General features: G+C 43.5%; 1 protein-coding gene across 3 annotated transcripts in view; it reads left to right on the top strand.

Moving 5' to 3' along the window:
- Window positions 1-20864, top strand: part of Nek5 (NIMA related kinase 5) — a 48275-nt gene that overhangs the window by 16276 nt on the left and 11135 nt on the right. For 2 of the 3 annotated variants that reach the window (XM_021219641.2, XM_021219640.1), the window contains exons 9-17: window positions 1500-1700; window positions 1777-1862; window positions 3211-3277; window positions 3872-3988; window positions 5470-5556; window positions 12322-12390; window positions 13403-13529; window positions 16596-16721; window positions 18816-18950. In XM_021219641.2, the coding sequence (XP_021075300.1) occupies window positions 1500-1700; window positions 1777-1862; window positions 3211-3277; window positions 3872-3988; window positions 5470-5556; window positions 12322-12390; window positions 13403-13529; window positions 16596-16721; window positions 18816-18950 (1015 nt within the window). Of the gene's footprint in view, window positions 1-1499; window positions 1701-1776; window positions 1863-3210; window positions 3278-3871; window positions 3989-5469; window positions 5557-8252; window positions 8346-12321; window positions 12391-13402; window positions 13530-16595; window positions 16722-18815; window positions 18951-20070; window positions 20393-20864 lie in introns of those variants that run through there. The other variant, XM_029532019.1, reaches the window with a different exon arrangement.

Here is a 20864-nt window from a genome sequence, read left to right as displayed (position 1 = left end):
CACACACACACACACACACACATAGAAAGAGAGAGAGAGAGAATGAGAGAGAGAAGAGAAGAGAAGAGAAGAGAAGAGAAGAGAAGAGAAGAAAGAGAAGAGAAGCATATTAGAACTACATTTGACTACAAGGTGTCTCACTAACACTATAAAGTAGAAAGTCCAAGTCAGAGACTAGCACATGGCACGTGCTCCCATTAGACGTGTGTTCTTTAGAAGTAAAGCATGTGTGGGCGGACTCTGTAGGAGGTGAAGCACAGACATCTAAGGGTCTTTCAGTTGTCACATGGGATGTGCTGATTCCTCCAGTGACAAGCCTTGATGACCAAGAAGCATTGTGTCTTCTCCATGATTTATTGGCATCTGCCCATGTAGGCACCATCTACCTGGCACACAGAAAAGTTCCAAGGCCCCCAGAAGCAAATCATATATTCAGAGTAAACCATATTATTTGCATATATGTCTTAGACAAAGAGAGTCACTCAACATTTAGGCAGGAGTAGAATTTCTCTGCAAATCTCAGGTTCCAGAGGCTTTGGACAAGGCCAGTACTGTAGGCAGGACTTTCCCGGGCGGGATAGCTTGCTTGTCCGCGCTTGTCCACGCAGCTGTCTTCATTATCTCTGTTGCTAATGCCACATAGCTCGCATCTGAACAAAACCTGCACTTTACTGCTACACTGTCATATGCAACATATTATGTATAAATAAATGGTACTCTGGTACAGTGGAAGACTTTATTGTGGATAAGTTTATGAGTAAATATTTATGTTAGAGCGTTTGAAAAAATCAAATGGTAAAGTGTCACATCAGTGTGAATCTACCTGTAAAATAAACATTCTTGAGAAAACTATAAGGGAATATACCTTTCGGTTATAAAGTTATACATTTTTTTCTGTTTATAACTTCCCATTCCTTCTAGCTTTTAAATGTAAGTAAATAGTTTTAAATGTAAGTAAATATAAGTAAAAAATCAAAAATAATGGGAATGGTTTTAATTAAAAATTAAAATTAGGGACTAAGGTTGCAGTTCACAGGTAGATCACATACTGTACAAATGCAGGGCCCTAGATTCAACTGACAGTGCCAAAACCAAAACCAAGATGAAGATATTAAAAGCATAAAACTGGTTTTAAGTAACACGGGATCTCTTAGGTGAACTGCTTTAGGTATCCTCTTACGACAGACAGTGGATGACAGGATAGGATGCTTTCCACTGCAACTTAGAAATACTTGTAGGCTGGGGCTGTAGCTCAAGGGTAGAACAAATGCTGGAATGGTCAAGGCTCTGGCTGATGCCAAGTATAATGACAGACAGACAGACTATAGGTAGGTAGGTAGATGATAATAGACAAGACAGACAGAATATAGGTAGGTAGGTGGGTAGATGATTGTTAGACAGACAGACACAGACCGACAGATAGACGGGCAGACAGCTCTTGCTTCCTGGTGCATTCATTACTTTATCTGCTTAGCTTGTCTCTGCCATTATCCTTTCAGTTTGAGAGCGACAACTTCCACCATCTCGTTCTGAAGATCTGTCAGGGACACGTCGCTCCTGTACCACCCCACTTCTCTCGGGACCTACAGTCCTTGATCCCTCAGCTCTTCAGAGTGTCTCCTCGGGACCGGCCATCCATTACTTCCCTTTTGAGAAGGCCCTTTCTAGAAACTCTAATTGCCCGATCCTTGGATCCAGAGGTAGGTTTGGGGGTGTCTCTAGATTTCGGTAGGGGTTTTGGATGATAAGTCTTTAACACATACATTTGATTTTTAGGTCTGTTCAAGAAGAAGAATCCAGTCCCATGCTCACATGGAGAACGTGGCCGTTGGCCCCACAGCTTGTTGGGGAGTTAGTCCATGGTGGGATCATGTAACTATGTCATTAAAAAGCATGTGTGGGTAGCTGGGAGTAGTGGCATACCACTTGCCTAGCTTGCACAAGACCCTGCCCGAGTTCCAACCCCAGTATCACAAAAATGAAAAATTTTAAGATTGATTTATTTTATGTATGTGCATACACTATAGCAGTCTTCAGACACACCAGAAGAGGTCATTCATCATATCTCATTACAGATGGTTGTGAGCCACCATGTGGTTGCTGGGAATTGAACCTACGACCTCTGGAAGCATAGCTAGTGCTCTTAACTGCTGAGGCATCTCTCCAGGCCCCAGATTTAATTCTTAGCAGGGCATCAACTGCACCTGTGATCCCAGTACTTGGGGAGCTGAGGCAAAAGGATTATAGGTGCTAGACCTCAGCCATGGCTGACCCCGAAAGAGAAAAGCCCAAAGCTATCAGGCAGCCATGTGACATGGAGAGCAGGAGCTATGGATTGGTCATTATGCAAAGCTGCAGGAAAGCCAGCCTGGCTCTGTGTCTGTCCCCTCGCCACAGCGGACGACAGAAAGACCAAATCCTGCTTTGGAGAAAGAACACTCATTAGATTAGAGAATCTGTTTAACCCTTTCAGCATCCCTAACCGAGACTCCCCCCCCCCCTTCCTCTCTTTAGAATTAATTATGTCTGGTGTGTATGCGTGAGAGTGTACAGAGGTCACAAGACAGCAGCGCTTCATTCCCAGGAGTTGAACTCATGTGGTCAGGCCTCATGGACAGCATCCTTCCTTACTCACTGAGGCTGTTCACAAGAGGCCTCTCTTCCTCTAGCTTCCGGAGATGTCTAGGCAATCTTTGCCATCTTCGGTTTGAAGTTTCAGGACTCTAATCTTTGTTTTTATCATAAAGTGTTTGACAGAGTTCTCATATTCTCGTTTTCTTTCTTTTATCTTCCTTCGTTCCTTCCTTCCTCGCCCCCCCTCTCAAAAAACCATTTTATTTAAAATTTGTCCTCTTGATTTCAAAGCTTTTCTTTCCTGAAGTTGTATTCTGTAACTTTGCACTTCAAAGTACAAATGAAGTATGAGTTCTATCACTAAGTTGAAAATCCACCCATGCCATTGGTGCCTGAGATGATTAGTGAAAAGGATTACTTAGGGCCCGGGAGTATTGGAGCTGAGCATTAGAGCATGTGCCAATCCCTAGCACTATAAAAGACAAGAGGAGGAGGAGGGGGGGGGGAGGTAGAGAGGAGGAGGAGAAGGAAGAGGAAGAAGAGGTAGAGGAGGGGGAGGAGGAGGAGGGAGGAGAAAATGAGAGGAGAAAGTAGGAAGAGGAGGATATGTTTAAGCAGAACATTCTCATTTCTCAGGTCTGCTGCCTACCTTCAGAGGAAATTTGAAGCTCAGCAATATAAGTTAAAAGTGGAAAGACAATTGGTGAGTAAGGCTCCGCCCATGGGTGCTTGCTCAGGGCTTTCCTGACGGCTTCTCTGTTCTCAGACATTTATGGGTCCAAGTTCATTCTGCTGTGGAATCAAGGCCATCCAGCATGTATTTTACTTATTATTTATAGACAGACACCATTTAGTCCAGGACTCTCCTGGAATTCATTATGTGTAGCAAGTTGACCTAAAGCCCTTGCTGATCCTCTTGCCTCAGCCTCCTGGGTGGGGGAGTACAGACATGCGCCACTAGGCTTGGCTTATATAGCTTTTATTTTGAAGTGTTCAAAAGTTGAAGTTCTTATTCTCTTTATCATGCCCCGGGGCTGCTGAACCCCAGCAGAATGTAATCTACAGCTACAACTGCCCAGTTCAGCAAATGGCACGGGTGAGAGCACGAGGTAACCGTGGCTTATAAACAACACGAGCGACTCCCCTTTAAAATGCTGTTTTAATCTTTGATGTTTCAATTAAGAAAATTCTGCTATGCACCAGAAAGTCTCCCACGCAGTTTGCTTGGTGGTATATTTCTCGTCTCCAGTAAACAGTCCAGGTTAAGCCATAAGTATTTCTCATAAATTATAAACAGGGTCTTCGTCCATCTTCTGTGGAGCCACATCTAAATGAGAGAGAAAAGCTACAAGGTCATCAAGAGGAGACTAAATTCCAGGAGCTTCCGTACAGGAAGAACAAAATGAAGGACAAGGTTGAAAAATGTTCAGTTCTTTCTGCCATTTTATATATGTCACTGTCTGTCACATTGCAGCCTTTCCTGCCACATGCCAACATTGCTTCCAGCATCCCCATGGACACACAGAGCCGAGTTCACAAGCTTCTGATAGAGTGACTGCCCATCATTAATTAGGGTGATTCTTATCAGTTCTATCATAGTGAAACACAAACGTGAAACAGTAGTAATAATGTATCTTGAGTTTGGAGGGAGAACCAATGTGTGCAGTCATGTGCCCGAAGCATGAACACAGCAGGGATGCTGGCTTCTAGAGAAGGTGTATTGTCTTGGTTGTTCACGTGTGTGAGTTTGTGCTGGGATCTAGGCATCTGGAGTTATGATGTGTAAGGGGCTTCTTGGTATAGATTTCTAGTCTAGTCTTTCTCGAGTGGGTGTTCAGTTCTTTGATTACTGTTGTCCTGTCTGAGTCCTAGCCGAGTGTGGTGGCTGTGGGCTCTCTCTTGTAGAGGAGGGGGAAGATCAGGGGTTTGCACCAAGAGGCCAAGTCCCAAGAGGATGGAGGTGCTCTGGGAGGAGGGGTTCCTGTAGGCAGCCACTGCAGGACTAAGGTAAGTCTGGAGAGACTGTAAGGGAGCATAGGAAAGAGGAGGACGCCCCCTACCTGAGTCCCAACCTAGTGAGCAGCCTTGGGTTCCTAGTGGAAAGAGGTTCTGTGAATAGGCAAAGTCACAAAGGACTGGAGATGGTAGAATGAAAGGCTGAAAGGTGTTTGCAGGAGGAACTAGAGGGACCCTGTGTCCACACCAAGCAGCTAAGTCCCTAATGGGTAGGAGTGGGTGGTGCTCATTTTCTCAAAAATGAGGCTACTCCTATTGATTGAAGGGCTACTCTACTCCAGCATGACTTCATTTTACCTAAAGCCACCTGCGAAGATCCTATGATCAAATAGTCATATTCTGAGGCGCTGGGTAGTAGCACTCCAGTGTAGGTGATGGTGATGGTGATGGTGATGGTGATGGTGATGGTGATGGTGATGCTGATGCTGATGCTGATGCTGATGCTGATGCTGATGCTGATGAGTGAAGTCTGCATGTTTACCCCAGGCTAGTCTTGAACTCTTAAACTTAAGTACTTGATTTTCCTATTTCACCCTTACATATAGTTAGGACTAAAGGTGTGCATCCCAGCTTTAACATATATTTTGAGGAGCTACACATTCAATTAATGCAGATATGGGATATACAGAGTAGCTGCACATGATTTGAAACTGTAAAAAACAAAGATCTCTGTTCCATACAGTGTCCCATATAGTGTCCCATATAGTGTTCCATATAGTGTTCCATAGCCTCCCAGGTTATGAAGTATCACAGCCAAAATGAGTATATCCTTACATTTAGAAACAACTTATTTTCTAATGATTACTTATATTACATGTTTCTAAAATTTTAGGCTATGTAGAGATTATTTTCAAGTTTTAGATTGGCTTTGCTTTTCAGGAATATTGGAAACAGCTGGAAGAGATCCGCCAACAGTACCACAATGACATGAAGGAAATTAAAAAGAAAATGGGGAGAGAGCTGAAGGTAAGCTCATCCTACTACAGTGAACATTGCTCTATCAGTTTAGACGTGATGAAATGACTAGATATTAAAAGCAATGAGCTTGGGCTGGAGAGATGGCTTAGAGGTTAAGAGCACTGACTGCTCTTCCAGAGGTCCTGAGTTCAATTCCCAGCAACCACATGGAGGCCTTCAACCATCTGTAATGGAATCTGATGCCCTCTTCTGGTGTGTCTGAAGACAGCTACAGTATACTCATATACATTAGATAAGTAATATTAAAAAAAAAATATAAGTGTTTATGCTTAGCATATACAAGTTCCTGTGTGCAATGCAATCCTTACACACATGTACATATGCAAATATAGGTGTGCACACACATCACATCCACACACATCTACACCCATCCACACACTCATATGCAATGCATATATACACAAGCATACATGCATGCATAATACATACATGGACACTTGTAAATACACACAGGGACATACATGCAGTGTGCACACAGTCTGCTTATAGGTTCAGGTTTTTTTCTTCATAGGAAAGCTGTCAGACCTAACAACCCCTATTACACAAGATGATGTCAGGATATGATGATCTTTATTATGAATTTCTCTTATCAAAAATACATGTTGTCTTCCTGATGATCAGAAAGCCAGTGTTTATTGAGCATCTGCTCTAGGACAAACTGGGAAGGATGCAGAAAGTCCAAAATGAGGGTAGATTCATGCCTGTAAGGAGAGTGAAAGGCGTCCAAGGGTGTTAAAGTGGACAGGGGCCTCCAAAGTCTATGTGGTCGTGTACAAGGGTCATTTTTCATTTTTGGAGGATATTAAATAAGTAATTTTTCAGTAATGTTTTAAAAGTTATCCTAGGACACAAAGGGTTTGCTTGAGACCTTAGACCTTTTTTCCCACCAAATGACCTCTCTCCTGCTATAAATCTCTAGCTCCATATAAGGTAAAGTATGTATATTTATCTTTCTCCCTCCTCCAAGAACATTTGAATTTATGGTAAGCCACATATAAAATGGTGGCCTCACAAGACCGTATCATCTGGTGTCATTGCCATCTTAGTCCGTACAAATACACAGTTCTTGAGACGTACTTCCCTCATTTACAAGTCTGTGTAAGACTAAACATGGTTGATGTCATTCTTGAAAAGCCTGTAGCGGTGCTACACTGGAAACTGGTCCTTCCTATTTCAGGTCTCTAGAATTGCAGATGACTATGTCTTCAGTGGGTGCTTTAGCCAGCTTGCATCTGACCTTATGTGTAAAGAACATGCAGGGATTCTGACACTATGAATATCTGCCGTTCTCTGGGTTGCTCCTTTTCTGGAGCCCATGGGGCTATGCAGAGCTCCTGTAGCACAGTTAGGGGAACAGATCTGCCATGTGGCTGTGGCAGACCTGCCTCCTCCAGCCCCCTTCCACCTCCAAGTGCACACCCACAAAGTAGTCTAAGTGAACACAAGTGGAGGGTTTTCAGTGGTTCTTATTTATGTCCTATGACAGAAAATGCAGCAACTCCTCCCAAGTCACTTAGCTGTCCCAAGATTACCTAAAGAGGATGCCTCTGGCATATCTGCCTCCTTGTGGATGCAGAATAGGCACATATGTATGGAGGGATAATGGAATAACTCTGCCACAGTCAGGCCTCATAGGAGCAAGGATGAGAAGGCCGAGTAGGATGCAGGCTTATGTGGAAGAAATTGATGGTGAGGGTAGGGATGGGGAATGGCCCGAGAAGAAGGGTGGACTTTAGAAGGTCTGAGCTAGGTGGCCTGTTCTAAGTGAGCCATACAGAGGCCTGTGCTGGATGTCAGGGGTGGGCATCTCCAGAGCAGAGCTTCATTCGTGGTGTGGAGCCCTGTGCCACCATCATCAGCCTTATGTGGTGGTCTGCGATGGGAAGCCTGAGTCCAGAAAAGCTGAGCAGCAGGCATCCTCCCCTCCCTGCTCTTTTTCCTGCCTTTAAAAAAGTTTTTGGTACTGGGGCTCAAACGCAGGCTCTTATGTGTGCTGACCAGGGCCTGGGGGCAGGCATTTCTAGAGAGTCTGAAAGAAGCATTTGGTGAAAGCCAAGTCAATCCCAAGGTAAAGGCAGACTGGACAGGGCTTATGGTGTCTGTGACTCGCTCTTCATACTGTCAGAGAGGAGCAGACAGTAAGTCGTAGCTGGCCTTTGCTACTTTGTGGGTTCTTCTTTTTCCCACCCTTTATCCCTCTGGTTTCACCCCTATCACTAGATAGGAAAGAAAGATGGGTAGAGGGAGGGAGGGAAGAAGGGAGAGAGAGAGAGAGAGAGAGAGAGAGAGAGAGAGAGAGAGAGAGAATCCCTGAATCTAATTTCTTTCTTCTTTGAATATAACTAATAACAAACTACAACTAATGCTCCCCTGCCCCCAAGTGCAACCAACAATCATGGCTATGGGGCCCTCACATTTATATACCCTCTGAAAAGTTCCCAGGATTCCCAACGTCACACAATTGCAGAAACTATCTTCAGCTGACAGAACCACGCCTCTGTTAGAGCAGGAGGCAAATCATGATCAGCTGCTGCGGGCAATCAGAAGCAGCCCCATACCTGTACGCCTGGGATTAAAATGAAAGCACATCCTTATAATATTAAATGAAACTGAAATCCCCAAATCCTACTACCGTAAGTAGCTTCAGAGCTGATCTCACAGACTGTGTGTCATCTGTATTATAGGAGAATGCAGACCTCAGTCATAGAACCTATTTGGTGAAGAGGAGTAACCTGCCCTCCCGCCCTGACGTACCTGAGGAAGAAGTCTCCAAGCAGGTAGAGATAGCTATTTGAGGCTTGTGAACTTCTGAGTGAGGGGCTCAGGGGCAGGTCTGACCTCCTGCTGTGCCATGCGGTCACATGGGGACCTTTTCATACTCTCAGATGCTCTTTGGTCAGTCCCCCTCCCACATCATCCTCTAGGCAATTGCTCATGAGCTTTCTGTCACAATGGATTAGTTTGCACCTCGCAGATGTGAACCCAGCATATAAATGCTATCATTCCTTAGTGTTCCATCTGCTGGCTTCTTTCATGCATCAGGAAGCATCATTGTGCTTAATAGCGTTGAGTCTCACCTATGGTGCTTGTATAGCTTATTACCCCTTGTCACTGCTGAGTGTATTCCCCTATATAGATATGGCAAAGTTTATTGTCAACTCAACAATAGATGGATATTTACATAGTTCCCAGCTTTTGGCTATTGCAAACAGCTGGGCCCATCATGGGCATTGTATGTTATCAAGGACACTCTCTTGTATGTCAGGGTACAGACTCCACTGTTCTCTTGGGAGAGGGTCTACAACTAATCCTGCAGCTGAGCAATTTAAGCTCGGCTAGCTATCCAGCAAGCTCTAGGTCTGCCTGTTGCTGTTTTTCCAGTGTTGCATTTACAGGCACACAGAGCCATGCTCAGACATTTATAAAAAAGGGAATTTCAATGCAGGTTCTCTTGCTTAGGCACTAAGTGATCTTACATGCTGAGTCACCTCCCAGCCCTAAAAGCCAAATCTTAAAGTGGCAGGCACATCTCTTCTTTGGTGTAACAAAACTGGCCTGGGATGGCCAGATCATCTAATAGGCATTATGTTCTCTCACCCCACCCCTTTTGCAATTCTAGGAACTGAATTCAGACCCTCACATATTCTAGGCAAGTGCTCTAACACTGAACTGTTTAGTTATTTTTATTAGAAGAGACAGGATTTCCTTACATTGTCCAGAATGGGCACAAACTCAAGATCTTCTTGTCTTCTTATTGATTGATAGAGGTCACAGGTGCCCAGTAGAGAAAGATGCTCACCAAGATGCTAAACCTTCATTTTTCAAAGGAGCGGAGGGGTTCAGCCTTCTTGGAAATGTCTGACACCCAGCTAGCTCACTCCAGTTACTTTATTCAAACACTATACAAGGTTAACTGGGTCTGGGAAAGGTCCCATCTACCAAAGTTAGCTTGCCCTTGCTGCCCGAAAGAGCAGACGACTCACACAAATTTCAGTCCCTTCTGACCATCATCAAAGCAAGACCTCCAGGTTTGCCAACAGTGTCTTAGGATAGAGGTTGGTGCAGCTGCAAGCTCTCACATAGCACCAAGTGCAGATGCTCTAGAGAGACAACATTTCTTCAAGGTTCCAACAGTCTCAAAACAAATTTCTCAGCCTCTGCTGATTGGCCCAATCGTAGCAAAGGCTTTGCTGAGACATTTCCCTTAAAGCCAGACATAAAGGCTTCACTATAAGTTCCATTTAAGGCCAGGCATGAAGGCTTTACTATACACATCATTATACCTCTTCCTGAATAACTCATGATCATCTTGCTTTATCCTCTTGAGTAGCTGGAAGTCCAATCATTTACCATCATGCCTGACTGGTATGGATGCACATGTGTGGGTCCACAGGCATGTGTGTGTGGTCATGTATGTGGAGGGCAGAGGTCAACCTCAAGTGTTGTTCCTTAGGAGTCGTAAACCTTGTTTTGTTTTGTTTTTATTTTTTTATTTTTTATTTTATTTTATTTTTTTTAGGGTGGGGTCTTTCACTGGACTGGGTCTGGTCAAGTTTGCTAGACTTGTGAGCCCCAGGAATCTGTGCCTTCCGAGTACTGGGATTATAATTGTGTGCCACCTTGCCCAGATATTTGTAAATACTTCCAGTGGATCAAACTGTCTTCAGTGCTCACAAGGCAACCCTTTGCCAACTGAGCTATCACCCGAGCTATATTTAGTTGGTTAAGAAACTGCCGCGTTTGTTAGCAAAGGGGCCGTTACATTCCCACCAGAGTGGTATGAGCTCTGCTTCTCTTGTGCCAGGGCTCTCTCCTCATTGGGACTCTATCCTCCAAACTCTAGCAACCTTGGTAACTCCACGTTCTCAGCCTTGTCTCATGGATACAACAGTTTCCCAGCCCAGCAAACCAGGTTCATCTCACTGGTTCCTGCTGTGTCTGATGTTGAATGTGGTTGCAGTTGTTTTAGGCAGGCAAGTCAATATGGTCCCTGGTACTTTCTCCACTGGAAGCTGGCATCTGGAAACTCACTTCTTGTGAGGCACGGGGACAATGAAAAGCTCTATCCTGAACAAACTCAGCTAGAGACCAGAGGATCACACAGCCACTCTAGGGACCCAATCCTGCAGTTCCCAAGTTTTCCTTGGACCCTCTTGTGCTAAGGTCCAATGTCCAGGCCCTAAATCGAATGCCAAGTAACTTTTCATGCTTTACTTTCCCCTCCTGCTCATTTCCCATCCTGTTACCCTACTTGCTCTTCAGTTTTGTTTGAGATAGGATTTCATGTCGATAAAGATGGCCTTCACCTCCAAATACTCTGGCTCTGCCCTGGGACACTTGGATCACTTGGATCACAGACACATACCACTACCACTAATATATATACCTATTTCCTTTAAAAAATTGATTGATTGATTGTTGTATGTGTGTGTGATACATGTATGTAATTAGTACAGGTGTGCATGAACTACAGACATACGTGGAGGTCAGAGAACCACTGTTGGGAATTTATTGTCTCCCTCTATCAGGGGTCCTCAGTCACCAAGCATTCCCAGCAAATGCTTTTGCCTGCTGAACCATCTCGTCAGCTTTCTTGGTTTATGTTCCCTGTGCATGTAAGACTCGCTTGCAATCATGTCGTTAATTTGCAAACTCATGTGTTACCTGGCCTACTCCAGGACAGTGTAAGCTCTATGTCAGCCAGGTCCTTTGGGCCATGCCTACTGTGTTCTTCATTGTGTAGGCATGTGGGTCACAGAGGGCGGAGATGGCTCAGAAAGAAATTGTAGAATTATACTCTCCAGCCAGCCAGATCCTTCACAGCCTTCTTTGAAGTCTAGCTCAGGGCTCACATCCAGTAGTCTGGCCACTCCTGCATGAAAAGCATCCACTCTATAGGCTTCCACCAGGGCCCACCCTGACACCCCCCCACACACACACCCTGTTGTCACAATTACATTCTAAGGCAGAGGTGGGACTCAGTGGTGAGTACTCACCACAGGTAAGTACTCACCTAACATGTACTAAGTCCTAATTAGATTGATCTCCAGTACTGCAAAAGAAAACCATGCTCTTGAATCGGGTTGGGTTAAACTGCATCAGAGCAATGAGCACTTTGTCACGTTATACAGTTTTTGTTCATGAAAATGCCAGTGTTCAATATGTGACTATTTTAATCCAATGGATACTGTAGCCACCTTTTTCATGAATTAGTATTGACTTTTCGGGTAAAAATAATGTTTTTATTCTAAAGTGTTTCATCAGATTTAATGTAGAAATCAAGTTATAGAAATATACACTAATATGAATTTAGACATGAGTATATAATTAATATGAGGCGATGGAATTATGTCTTTCTCTTAAACTTTTAGAATATCGAGAGAGATTTGATACAAATTAGGCTTCAGAACGTGAAAGAGTAAAATTCAAAAGCAGTGCTATAAAGTTAGGGTCTAAACATTCCCATCGTTTGCTTGCAGGTTAGAAAATGATTGGGGCTCAGGCTTTACTATCACAGTTGCCAATGAGATTGCCTGCTCTCACTGTCTCCTTGAATAGCCCCACTGTGTGCTCTACAATCCAGGCTGTCTGTGTGATTTCCCACTCCCACTGTCTTACGGAGTAGCCCTACTGTGCGGTGCTACACTAATGACCTTAAGTGTGTATGGTGTCCACACGAACTGGCCTGAGGGGTTGGAACTTGCAGGCTTTGTTGAACTGTTAAGCTAAGACTTCTTTTCTTGCTTATTCTAGAGAGCGGTAAAGTTTGAAATCAGCCTAGATAAGTGTATTTCTGAGGAAGACACCGTCCAGGAGAATGAGGTATGTCATGATGTACTTGCCACCTTGATCAGCTATGACAATGTGGTCTTCAGGTTCATGACATTGCTGCACTGGTGGTAATGAGAATATCCTTAAATGAGTTTTTTTCCCTGATAATGTTAATATGCTGACTTAAAAACCATTGAGTAACCTGTAAGTGTATGTTTATTTTAGATCTTAATTAGTTCTAATTACTCTTCAGCTGTGTGTGGGTAAATCTCATGCAGAAAAAAATTCATTTGTCTTAGGGTTCCTATTGCTGTGAACAGACACCATGACCAACTCTTATAAGGTCAACATTTAATTGGGGCTGGCTTACAGGTTCAGAGGTTCAGTCCATTGTCATCAAGGCAGGAAGCACGGCAGCATCCAGGCTGACAGGGTGCTGGAGGAGCCAAGAGTTCTTCATCTTGATTGAAAAGCAGTCAAGAGAAGGCTGTCTTCAGACAGCTAAGAAGAGAGTCTCAAAGCCCACCCCTCCAGTGACACATTGCCTCCAGTAAGGCCACACCTTCTATAACAAGTCCACACCTCCTAATATTGCCACTCCCTGGGCCAAGCATATTCAAACCACCACGTCATTTTATTACTTGATGTTAACACCCTTTGAAATTTCAACTTTCATCAGAACTTCTAACAAATGTCAGTGTCAACATTAACTGATTTCTTTTTTCCGTTATGTTTCCTCTGAATTAATCTTTTAGATTACTAAAAGTTAACTATGAATAATCATACTCAACACTTATTTTGTGTGTGTTTGTTGCTAGAGATAAGACTTTATATACTATTATATATATATGATATAACATGTAATATATAACATATTTTATGTTAAATATAACACATAATATATAACATATACACATATACATACACACATATATATGTATATGTATGTATATAATACTTGCTATGTTGTTTGAAAATTAATATTTGCAAAAAGGCACAAAACTAATGCATTTAACACCCAATATGGCTTCTTTCTCGTGAATAATTGTAAAAATTTCTTTAGGCAGTGGATAAACTGAATGCTACTTTAAGCTTTGAAGATGGCATGAAGTTTCAGGAGTACAGCTGTAAGGAGGAACATAAAGATTATACAGACAGAGCCTTTGAAGAACTCTGTGGCCCAGAAGCAGGTGCATCTCGCTTGCAAGTGGTGGAGGGAAAGGGAGCTTTTCATTGGCAATCCATCCCCTGCTCTTTCCACTGGGCTCCTGGCTCCCCCACCCCACCCCATTCACCCTTCATCCAACATTCCTTCCTGCTGCACACACTGGGCAGTCCTACCCACTTGTGCAGTTTTAGCAGCTCTGGGAGTGTCATCCTGGTGGGTCTGTCTCATTAACTGCTGGACAGCTCTCTGGGCAGGTGTGAAAAGTCACTTAACCTCAGCATGTGCCCTCCTTCCCAGAGGCCTTTGCTTCAGGGCAAGGCTATCCCTTCCTACACACCCAGGGCAGTGTCTCCTCAGAGATTCCTCTGAACTTTCCTGCTGCCTCCATGTCTTCTGCTGCTAGGTCGGGGTCTGTCACCCTTGAGTCCTGTGGTGACATAGAAAATCACAAAATCCCCAGGGTTCTGGAGACAGTGAATCCTAGCTGGTGCTGGAGTTTTTGGTCAAGAGACATTTCTTCTTTTGCAAGTTATTTTCATGTTCTGAAGCCCCTTTCCTTTTTGAGGTGTGGGGAACAATAGTAATGGTAGCCACACAGGGTTACTGTAGCAACAGGAGCGAGGTATGATAGGTATGAAATACCTACCTAAATAAAGGGTGCTTAATAAATGGTCTTCCCTTAGTTAAAAAAGAAAGATGGGTTGCTAGACTTTTATGTGTGTGTGTGTGTCTGCATGGATTTATGTGCACCACTTGCATGAATGGGCTGCTGGAGGATAGAGGTGGCAGAGCCCCTGGCACTGGAATGACAGGGGCTCTGCCACCTCTACCTGTGAGCTGCCTGATGTGGCTGCCGGGAACTGAACTGGTGTCTTCTGGAGGAACCATAAGCCAACTTAACTGCTGAGCCGTCTCCCTGGCACCTTCTTTTATTTTTTTCCTCTGCCTTCCCCCATTACATTGCCTTTATTTTAAATTTTTTATCTTAAGTACTAATGACTGAAAATAGCAGATTGATTGGTTTGATCATACCAGGCCAGTCCTCCTTTTTTATTTTTTTCTTTCTTTCTTTCTTTCTTTCTTTCTTTCTTTCTTTCTTTCTTTCTTTCTTTCTTTCTTTCTTTCTTTCTTTCTTTCTTTTTTTTTGAGACAAGGTCTCCTTAAGTTGTCTGAGCTGACCTTGAACTTCCTCTCTTGCTCTACAGCCCAGTCAAATCCTGCTCATCTCCCCAGTTAGCTGTGCAAACATTTGCATACCTGGCTTGCCTCAGTTTCCCCTTCCTGTAAATACTCTGCTTTATTTTCACGGGGAAACATCTCTGCTCCATTCACCAAGCATCATAATTGTGGATCTTCCCCTTGTAGCCAGTGCTAGAGAGGGCAAAGACAAAGAAAACCTGATTCCTGTCCTGAAATGCCATGATTAAAGAAAAGGGGGTACAGACATGGACATGTCCTGAGTCCCAGATGCTCATCACTGCTGGGATAAAGCCTGACTGGGGAGATGGGGAGAAGTCCCCAGTTTTTAAGGGCTTTTAGTCTTACAATGTTCATGATGCCTGTGTAGGTAATGATCAAAGGGAACTTGGGCCTTGGGACTATGGCTCAGTCTATAGTGTGCTGCCCAAATATAAAGATCTGAGTTCAGGTCTCAGCACCCACATAAAAAGCTGGGCCTGGCAGCATTGGTCTGTAAGCCCTGTGCTGGTGTGTGTGTGTGTGTGTGTGTGTGTGTGTGTGTGTGTAGACAAGAAGATACCCGAAAGCTATTGGCCAGCCAGTTTAATAAGATCTTATTAGCTCCAGGATCAGTGAAAGATGCTGTCTCAAAATTTGAGTTGGGGGGCTGGAGAGATGACTCAGTGGTTAAGAGCACTGACTGCTCTTCCAGAGGTCCTGAGTTCAATTCCCAGCAACCACATAGTGGCTCACAACCATCTGTAATGGGGATCTGATGTCCTTTTCTTGTGTGTCCAAAGACAGCGACAGTGTGCTCACATAACAAAATAAATAAATCTTTTTTATTTTATTTTATTTTTAGTTTTTTAATGGTTTTTCGAAACAGGGTTTCTCTGTGTACCCCTGGCTGTCCTGGAACTCACTTTGTAGACCAGGCTGGCCTTGAACTCAGAAATCCGCCTGCCTCTGCCTCCNGAGTGCTGGGATTAAAGGCGTGCACCACCACACCTGGCATCTTTTTTATTTTTAAATTGAGTTGGAATGTGATCAAATCCAGACTCTGACATAGCCTGGTGTGGTCGTGCATACCTGCGATCCCAGCACGCAGGGGCCGGGCATGATGATACCTGTTAGGACATGGGGGCTGGGGCAGGAAGGTAAGAATGCCCTGAGCCAATCTGTGACAAAGAAGGGGGGCATGTTAAAGAGAGAGAGAGAGAGAGAGAGAGAGAGAGAGAGAGAGAGAGAGATTCACATGAGAATTCTCATAGATGTCTGGGTCATTTTTCTCTTCATGGATTTCCTTAGCCCTTAGTTAAACTGGATAATCAACATTAATGATAAACATGAAACATCTTTGGAAGCTGTCTGAGTTTCCACCTTCTCTGCTGGGTCTGTTAGAGGCCCAGGCAGTGGCTCCCGTGGCTTGAACATCCTACTCTTTGGTCTCTATGTTGGCTAGTCTTCTGCGGACTCGACAGAAGCTTGAGTCCCCTGGAGGAGAGGGGGCTTCAGTCATGGAATGGCCTCTATCAGGTTGGCCTGTAGGCAAGTCTGTGAGGCATTTTCCTGATTGATGTGGGAGGGCCACACCCATGATAACCATTACGGTGTGTGACATCCCTGGGCAGATAGCCTTGGTGGGTATAAGAAAGGTAGCCAGATGCGAGCCTGGGGGCAAGCCAGTAAGCAGTCTTCTTCCATGGCTTCTGCTTCAGTTCCTGCCATGGAGTTCCTTCATGAGCTGTGCTCTGGAAGATGACGTAAACCCTTTACCCCAGAAGTTGGTTTTGGTTATAGCGTTTGTCACAGCAACAGAAAGCGCACTGGGCCAGCCCCGAAAAGCTATTCAGTACCATTGTTAGACTCCAGCTGCAGTGGAACTAATCAGTTATTCTCTTACACCCAGAGGGTTTCTTTCAGGATGTCATTGCCGCAGAGAACAGGAGGCAGTGGGATGCCGGGGCACCTCAGACTCTGCTGCAAATCATGGCAACGGCAGATGTCACCTCCACCTGCTCCACCATGCCGGATGGTGAGTCTTTGGTCAGTTGTTAACCCCTAGCAGGGGAGGACCAGGGCCTGGCGCGACTTTGCCACCAGCACAGCACACATCTTATTGGAATGGTCGGCACCTCTCAGTCACTACACGTTTTACAAAGACATTGTTTTGGCATCGTGAGTGTCAAGCTGAGACTTGTGTGCACGTTATTCTAGCAGTCGACGACCCTGGTCTTATGGACAGTACAGGAAGAAAACCGTGCCGGCCATATTTCCTTAAGTGAGAGAGGGGGATCAGGAAGAGAGGGTCCACATGACTTAGTTCCTAACACTGGCTTACAGCCTCACAATGCTATTGCTGATCATTCCCACTCACCAATAAAATTGGTCTTAGGGTTAGGTTTGCAGCTTGGCTGTCAAGGGTGTAGCATGTGCAAAGTCCTGGGTTCAAGCTCCAGCCAACCCTGATGCCCTTGCTTATGCAACAAGCAGGTTCTACTCATGGAGCCATCTCCCAAGCCCGTGTGCTTCCTTTGTTCTTCAATCCCTAGCCCCCAAGAAAGGGTTAAAATTTAAGACTGTGCTATAAATGGAGTAGACAGCTATCGATGTCCTTGGAGTCAATTAGTCACAAATGGAAAAATATTCAGAAAAAAAAAGGCTTTCATCTATGTGGACACATGCAGATGTTTTCATGCCATGTTCCCTAAGCAGTGCGGTAGAAGGACGATTTATACTGTGTTTGCTTTGTGCTGTGCTGTGTAAGCCATCTAGGGTTGGTTTAAAACTTAGGGACTAGGCTGGAGAGATGGCTTGGCAGGTAAGGGTATGCACTGCTCTTGCTGTAGAGGACTCAGGTGCAGTTCCCAGCTCCCAGATATGGTAACTCAGAGCCCTATACAACTCTAGTTGTAGGAGACCTAAACCCCTCCTCAGGCCTCTTCAAGGAACCGCATGCACAGACCCACACTCTCACATAGACAGAGAATTACTAAAAATAATAAAAATTAAACCTTAAAAGAGAAATTATGGGGCTGGAGAGATGGCTTAGCAGTTAAGAGCAGTGACTGCTCTTCCAGAGGTCCTGAGTTCAAATCCCAGCAAATACATGGTGGCTCGCAGCCATCTGTAATGAGATCTGATACCCTCTTCTGGTGTGTCTGAAGACAGCTACCATGTACTTACATATAATAAATAAATAAATCTTTTAAAAAAGAGAGAGAGAGAAAGTATGCTAGAAACTAGGTATGGTGGTACATGCTGTAACCCCAACATTGGAAGTAGAGATGGAGACCAGGAGGGTAAGGAGTTCAAGATCACCCTCAGCTACTACAGACAGTTCAAAGCTAGCATGAGCTACATGAGATCCTGCCTCATCCCCACCCCAATAAAAAGTATGTTGGAAGACATGCGTAAGTTTTAGGCAAATAGTACATATTTCATATAAACTACTTAATTATATGCAGATTTAAAATGTTTTATTTTTTTTATTTTTAATTATGTATCCTGTGTCTCTGTGTGGATATACACACATCTGAGCAGTGGATGACGAAGGCGTAGGATCTCCCTGAAGCCACTGCTACAGGTTGTTGAAAGTCACTGTGTGGGAACCAAACTTGGATTCTCTGAAAGAGCAGCAAGTGCTTTCCGCTGTTGAGCAATCTCTCCAGCCCACATGCACAGATTTTACATCACTGGGTGTCCTGTAACTAACTAACTGCTTTGGATGCCAAGGGATGAACGTGTATCACTGAAATGAGTTATTGTAAGTTTGTGAGCTGATTTATAATTCGTAAAAGCCTGGGAGGATGAACTCAAGTTAAAAAATAAGCACACAGAAATTTATCACAGTTTATACACACATATACATATTCATTTATACACACACACACACAAACACACACACACACACTCTCTCTCTATTTCTCTCTCTCTCTCTCTCTCTCTCTCTCTCTCTCTCACACACACACACACACACACACACAAACACACCACTGGCCTCTTTATAAACAAAATGAGGATTGTGATGTCCATGGCTCTAACATTCTGTGGAATGTTATAAAATACAATAAAATGTAAAATCTGAAACAAGCATCTTTATTTTTGCTAATGCAGTATCCTTTTTCAGATGGCCAAGTGATTGTGATGGAGGGCAGTCTAGAAAATGGGAAGCAGTGGTGGCTGGATGTGCCAGGGACCCCGCGTGCTTTGGCAGCAGAGTGTGCCTGCAGTGGCTCGCTGTCTGCCAGTAAAGGAGAAACTGGTATGTGGTTTATTTTTAACAAAGTTACCGGTCCCCCAGAGAATTAGGTCACTGCTTTATGAGTACAGAAAGGCACCAGAAGTACCTTTGGGTTGGAGAGAGAACTGGGAACACGCCTTGCTTGTCTGATTTGCTCTAACCAAGCTGGCTCCAAGGCATGCACTTCCAAGGACAGAGGCATAGTTTTGTGTAGTATTTCAAGCTAGCGACTCTTGGAAAGGACGTGTGCTCTGGGGTGACAATCTAGCCTTGCTCAACTTGGATAGCTATTCAGAGAGCTCACTTTCCTAGTAAGAATGCAAACTACTAGAGTTCACTTTGTTTTGATTTCATTTTATTTTTATTTTATTTATTTATTTTAATTTTTTTTTATTTATTTATTTATTTATTTATTTATTTTTGGTTTTTCGAGACAGGGTATCACTGTGTAGCTCTGATGGCCTGGGACTCTTTGCTATGTACACCTGGCTAGCCTTGAACTCATAGAGGTCCACCTGCCTCTGCCTCCTTAGTTGTCTCCATTTTAAAAGCAATATTCTCTTCTGTCAGTCAGTATTTTTCTGTGTTGTCCAAGAAAATATCAAGCTTATATGTACAAATGATCCTCCTGCCTCTGGAGTTGCAGGAATGACAGGCACATAGCACTGCACGTGTCTACATTATATATTATATGTTATGTAGTATATAACATAATATGTCTCTATATTATATATGCATATATATATTATATTTCTATCACTGTCTATCTCTATCTATCTATCTATCTATCTATCATCTATCTATCATTTATCTGTCTATCTATCTATCTATCTATCTATCTATCTATCTATCTATCTATCTAACAGTCTATCTATATTACACACACACTGTTCCTGTGCCTCCTGAGTGCTGGAATTAAAGGAACGAATCACCACACCTGGCTAATCTACCTTGTATTTCCACTAACATTTTTTCTTACTGATCCTAAATGGTTACTATATTCCTAACTTAATCTTTGTTTAAGCTTGGATTCATCACTAAGTGATTTGTTTTCCACTGAATCAAAATATAATTTTCTGTTATTGTTTAACATTTTCCCAGTAGTGTTTATATCTATGTTACTGTTTAACTTTTTCCGTAGGATGTTGACACTACATTCATCGTGGAGAAATCCAGCATAGGTTAGGCACAGTGCTGCACACCCATGACCCTTTCACTTCTGAAGTAGAGGCTGGAAGAATTTGAGTTTTAGACAGCCTGGACTTTAGGAACGGATTTGAGCTTTCTAAAATACCACAGACTTTAAATACTTCAGCAAGGCAAAATGTTCTACTTCTGAAGAATGGTGGATGGTCATGTCAATCGAACAAGCAAGCACACACAGCTGGAGCCCTGATGGATTTTCATTCTCAACATAGAGGGGATATTCTCAACACACAGGGCTAGAGAGATGACTCAGTGGTTAAGAGCACTGACTGCTCTTCCAGAGGTCCTGAGTTCAAATCCCACAACCACACATTGACTCTCAACCATCTGTAATGGGATCTGATGCCCTCTTCTGGCGTGTCTGAAGACAGCTACAGTGTACTTATATATAATAAATAAATCTTAAAAGAAGCAGGCAGATGTTGTAATATTTGAAAAAATAAATTTAAAGCCAAAACTAATATATATATGACTCCTTAAAGGAAAAAAGGATATTACAATCTTAAACATGTGAGCATACAGTTTCATATAAAAAATGCTATTAGATCTCAAGTAACAGATTGACTGGACTCACAGTGATATTGGGAGACTTTAGCACTCCACACTTACCCATTCAGGCAAAAAGTAAATAGATCAAAATGGCCATCCTGCCAAAAGCAATCTACAGATTCAATGCAATCCCCATCAAAATTCCAACCCAATTCTTCACAGAGTTAGAAAGGGCAATTT

This window comes from Mus pahari, chromosome 19, assembly GCF_900095145.1.
Source record: "Mus pahari chromosome 19, PAHARI_EIJ_v1.1, whole genome shotgun sequence".
Classification (NCBI taxonomy): Eukaryota; Metazoa; Chordata; class Mammalia; order Rodentia; family Muridae; genus Mus; species Mus pahari.
Note: the sequence above shows the minus strand (reverse complement) of the source record. Positions and strands in the feature narration are given on the sequence as shown.